The sequence below is a fragment of the Poecilia reticulata genome, linkage group LG5, assembly GCF_000633615.1.
Source record: "Poecilia reticulata strain Guanapo linkage group LG5, Guppy_female_1.0+MT, whole genome shotgun sequence".
NCBI lineage: Eukaryota > Metazoa > Chordata > Actinopteri > Cyprinodontiformes > Poeciliidae > Poecilia > Poecilia reticulata.
In genome coordinates, this window is record NC_024335.1 from 27091267 (window position 1) to 27096522 (window position 5256).

Genomic DNA, 5256 nt, shown 5'->3' on the forward strand with positions numbered 1-5256 from the left:
TATATATATCTTTGGACCTCCCCCCCAAAAATGGAGCCCTGGGCTACTGCTGTGGTAAACAATTCCTGAAGTGTGAGCCAGAATAAGGTAAAAATAAAAACCTTTTTGATACAAAAATGGAATGGGGAGAGTATGTCTGTCCTGTACAGTGTTTACCTTTAGTTCCTGGTTTTCATCTGTTTTGTTGAAGAAATGTGCCAAATTCAGCCCCTGTTTTTTAAATAGGCAGCTTAAGTAGCCAGAACTTTCTGCGAATAATCGTCCTTGTGGATGATGATGATAAACTCCAAGCCAGTAGTTTTCATTATTAATGTTTAGGCTACAATATGGCATAACATTTCTACATTAAAATGAGTTTTCCTGGTCTTTTTCTAATTCACAGTGCAACATAAACAGGACTTTATTTATTTATTTTATCAATGGTTGATTATAGTCCACAATTAACTATTAATTGCAAAATAATCATCAAAATAAACTGAAAAAACGTGGCAGAAACATCACCTACCATGTTTATTGACTCCATATAATAAATTAGCGATTAAAAAGCCAAACGATAATCCATAAATCAGCCTAGAAAGCTGCAGAATTGAAGGTTGAAAATGGATAAAGTGAACAAGTTGCTCATGAGTCTCAGGACTCGTCTCCTCCCCACATTGGCGACTCTCTGATCTGCCACCTCCAGCTCAGTCGGTGCAGCTGCTGGTAGCCAAGTGGAGGCGAGCCTCATGAAGGGGTGACTAACGCGGCGAATTCCTGTGTTCACATATGGAGCACGCATGATGCCCGTTTCTAGAAATTGTGGGACTCCAGGTTGTAAAACGAGGTTAGATCTAATTTGAGATGCCATGGCAACCCTCTGCTCTGCAATCAATTCTTAATACCAGTTTTGATTTGCCTCTGAACTTTTTCCGCCGAGCCGATGTCAATGGTTAAATCATAAACCAGCTGCCAGGGAGAGTGACCGCGATGTGTCTTGTATTTTGAATTTTAACACATTTTTCATCCTCTTTGTCCATCTGCTGTCCATTTGTCTCCATAGAAAAACCAGCTCAAACTAAATTGGATTATTGACCAGGTTAATGGAGGTGTTAGTGTAGCTCGTACTCATTAATCATTATTGCATAGTAGTTACAGAATATTATCCTTTTATTAAATTCTCTATCAGTGCATAAGGTGTACTTGCAATTATTCTCTTTGTTTTAAAGTGCCTCATTATCTCAAATCAGAAGCGTAATAAACCAGAAAACTGTGTAAACTAAAGTCCTTTGTCTTGATCTGGCTTCTCAAGTATGCAGATATGTTAATTAAAATAAATAGCTTCACACCTTTGCACAGCATTTATAATGTTGAAACGCCTCTCACATCTGGTAAAGTGGGAGCCTGCAGGCCAAAATACAGCCATGGATCACAAAGGCTTTAAAGTGTTAGTTGTCACTCATATTCTCTACTTTTACTACTTTTTATCTATTATTTTATTGCATGAATTAATTTAGCGAGAGAACACTGAAGATAAAATGGAGGTTTGAAAATTTAGCTGGGAAAATAGTTTCTTCTGCCTGAATCTGCCATCTTGTAATGGTGTTATTTATTATACATACATTTTAGTGTTTAAAATACATGTGCACATAACTTCATATTTTTGCCTGATGACATTATTGTTAAGTATATAAATGATTAAACTATGAACAGTTACAACTTAAAGGTCCAATATGGGACTTTTATTGTAAGATTTTTTTTTTCATATTTGCTGAAATTGTTATATTGTTACAGTTTAATATGAGACAGATAATCTGTTAAAAGGTGGATCTCCTCAACCTCCTTCCTGAGCTGCTATTACTTTTTGAAGAAATGTACCAACCAAAAACAACCAATCAGGGCCAGGAGGAGGGGCTTAGCGCTGTCAGTCAGTTTGTGTATGCGCTGCTAAATGTACTAATGATGAAGAAACAACTTTTGTTTAGGAAAGCCATTTATACACCATCAGCCGAGGCCTTCTAACTAGCCTTAGCATTCACACCCCTCACACAAGTCTGATGGACATCACTAAGACCCTCCTCCTGGTCCTGATTGGTTGTTTTTAGTTGACACTGGGCGAAGACAGAGGAGCTCAATTTTTTTATTATTGATTATCTGTCTCTTCAACAAATATGCAAGACAATCTTTTTTATTTTGTAAAGTTGCATAGTGCAACTTTAAGTCTTATTTGAATCATTTCGTATATTCCTACATTAAACTTACTTTTTTCCAAGAATTTATCATTTTGCTGCTTTTACTTTAACACTCACACTTCTCTTAGTGTTAAACCTATTTCTTGACAGTATTACATTCATACTTATAGACAGAGGAACTTAGAAATAGACTTCATCTATTATGTAAACATATTCATAAATATCAAGCCTCAAAGTTTGCATGTATATTTGCAATTAATATTAACCTTTTCTATAACATATCAGAGCTGTAACTTATGAAATGACTTAAAAAAGAAGAAGTAAATGACTTCCCACCGGGCGATCAAGTGTAATAGCTTATTATTATTAGTGATTATTTACCTGCCCATATCTTACCCTTAGGAAAAATGATACATTCAGGCTTTTTTTCTCTTTTTTTTAATAAACTTTCAATAATTTGTTTCACAGATAAGAGATAAACAAATACAAATATCTCCAATCAGAACATTAAGAAGACAAGAAACAAAACACAAATTTTACTGTTCATGAGAACAGACAGCCAAGTTATAAAAAAGGAAAGGAAGTCAGTTAGAATTACCAAAATTATTAGTATTTACTAAATGCCACAATAATGAAAGAGAAAGTCAGAGATTTATTTATTTTCCTTCATTATTTAAAGAGATAGTAATTATTCTGTATGTTAAAAAGAATTGACGACCTGATTTGAAGGCTTTAATAAATACATCTCATATATTCTTTTTCTCATTCTTTTTAGCCATTTATTAAATAGAAATAATTTTAATGATTCTAACTGTCCTAAAACACAAGAAATTTAGTCTGATTTAACTTCAGACTATGGAAAAAAAGAGGAATGTGCTTTTTTTGTGTATGTAAACTTCTGGTTTAACTACATACAGTCATTGTATATCAACATAATGCTCTAAGTTGCAAACTCTTGTAGATTTAAAAGAAAATGTTTGTTTATCTTCAGAAATAAACGCACCAAGCATGGATTGTAAACATGACATTTTAAAAGTCATTATTTTTTATGAATCATTAATTATGCTCAAGTGTTTGTAAAACTGTAATCCACCCAAACAACAGACATTTTGCTACTAATACAAATTGTTGCAGAATATGAATAAATGGAGGGAGTCAAAGTAAAACCAGTTTTTTTTGGAACGTCTCCTGTGTTTAATTTTCAGGTCTTCTATGTGTTTTATTTTTCATTTTTACTACCAGCAGACTTTCTGAAGCCTTTTCTCCACTCCAGGAATAGTTGAGCAGTTTTCTTTAATGACCTCTGAGACGCTCCCTTTGTATTTAAGTGAACAAATGTTCTATTCTGCGCCCACAGATCTGATCTTCTCCTGGATCTTCAATGAGTACCCGACGTTTGTGAAGCAGGACAACCGGCGCTTCGTCTCACAGGAGACGGGGAATCTGTACATCGCCAAAATGGAGCCTTCGGATGTTGGAAACTACACCTGTGTGGTGACCAACACTGTCACAAAGACCCGTATCCAGGGCCCGCCCACTCCGCTGGTGCTCCGCAGCGTCGGTAAGAACTGCTGGTTATTAGCGCTGTGTGCTGACAGATTAGCAGAAGAATGGTAAAAAGGATGTGGAGTGGATGGAACGCTTAAAAGCTTTATGTACATCTGGCTGGATGTTGCACAGTGCAAATTAGAGCCTTTCATGCTTTTTTATACTGTAGACTGAGTCTGTACTGTTGATCATTTCAAAGCTAAGAGATGAAAAAATGTTTCATCTATAAGCACAGGACTAGGATAAAGTATTTGCCTGCTTATAGATTTCTTCTGGTCTAACTTTTTGTCATACTTGTTTTCATCTGAAAGCCTGGGAACTTACCAATAAATTTTAGGTGAAAATCTGATGGCTTCTAGCAGAAAAATAAAAACTGGTTGTCATTGGTAGCCTGGCTATTGCTTTCCTGTGCAATTCTGCTCGATTCTCATCTCATCAGTGTTCCATGTGGAATTTCTCCTGTTGACCTTGATTTCTGCAGTAGAATTTCAGCAGGGCCAATTAGTATACAGAAGGAGACGTCAGAAACAATGACATTGATTTTCTGAGCTATTTCAGGATTATGGTCTACCAGTAGTTTAGCACCGGCAGTGTGAACGCAGATTTTCAGTGCTAGTTGGACTCGTTTCCAAATATTGAGCAATTGAAATCAGAGCAGGAAGAAGGTGTAAGACATTTTATTGCTGGCAAATATGTTGTTGGGCTCGGCACTTCTCAGTGGGGGAGTAATGTTTGCAGTACATGCCAATTCCAGTACGCTTCACAGCATAGTTACTTTCACAATGAAGCTAATGTATTACATTCATCACAGCCTAACGTTAGCAACCGGGTAAAAAGTAATCCAATCAATTTTATATATATTAACATATATAGTGGGATAAAATTGATTAAAGGGGGAAGACATGCATCAAAGGTACCGAGATCAGGAGTCACATTGACCATAACCTCTGCATGCGGGGCGTCTGCTCTACCCACTACGCCACATGACAACCTCAGATCCAGTTGTTTAAAACCTCAACAGAGTCTTCGCCTCTAGGAAGCAATTGTTCCTCAGTGGCCGAGGGTCCAGAGCTTCTGTGCGAAGCTAAGCATACAACAAGAGGCTGGTTTTACCAGGCTAATCATCGGAGGAAATCAGCACAGAAATGACACAAAGATGAGTGTATCAGAGACAGTCCAGGGCATTTGGACTTTGGGAACTGTATGACTGTAGTTCCCAAAGTTTGGGTCGGGACTCTAATTGGTGTCACGAACCAGTAAGTCTGGGGTCTTAAAAGCCTCATCAGAATTTAACTTACATCCCAAAAATTAAGATGAGACACTATACATAAAGAAATGTTTATATATAAAAAAAATTCCCTTCTCACCCTCCGCGGGTGGTCTGTTTCATCCTCTGAGCTCGGGTCCTCTACCAGAGGTCTGGGAGATTGAGGGTTCTGCAGTATCTTGGCTGTGCCTAGAACTGCACATTTCTGGACTGAGATGTCTGATGTTTTTCCTGGGATCTGTTTGAGCCACTGCTCCAGTTTGGGGGTGACTG

At 37.2% G+C, this 5256-nt stretch overlaps 1 protein-coding gene across 2 annotated transcripts in view; it reads left to right on the forward strand.

Moving 5' to 3' along the window:
* cntn4 (contactin 4) overlaps positions 1 to 5256 on the forward strand; it is a 246126-nt gene that overhangs the window by 129898 nt on the left and 110972 nt on the right. For both annotated transcript variants that reach the window (XM_008410160.2, XM_017304953.1), the window contains exon 6: positions 3526 to 3729. In XM_008410160.2, the coding sequence (XP_008408382.1) occupies positions 3526 to 3729 (204 nt within the window). The remainder of the gene's footprint in view (positions 1 to 3525; positions 3730 to 5256) is intronic.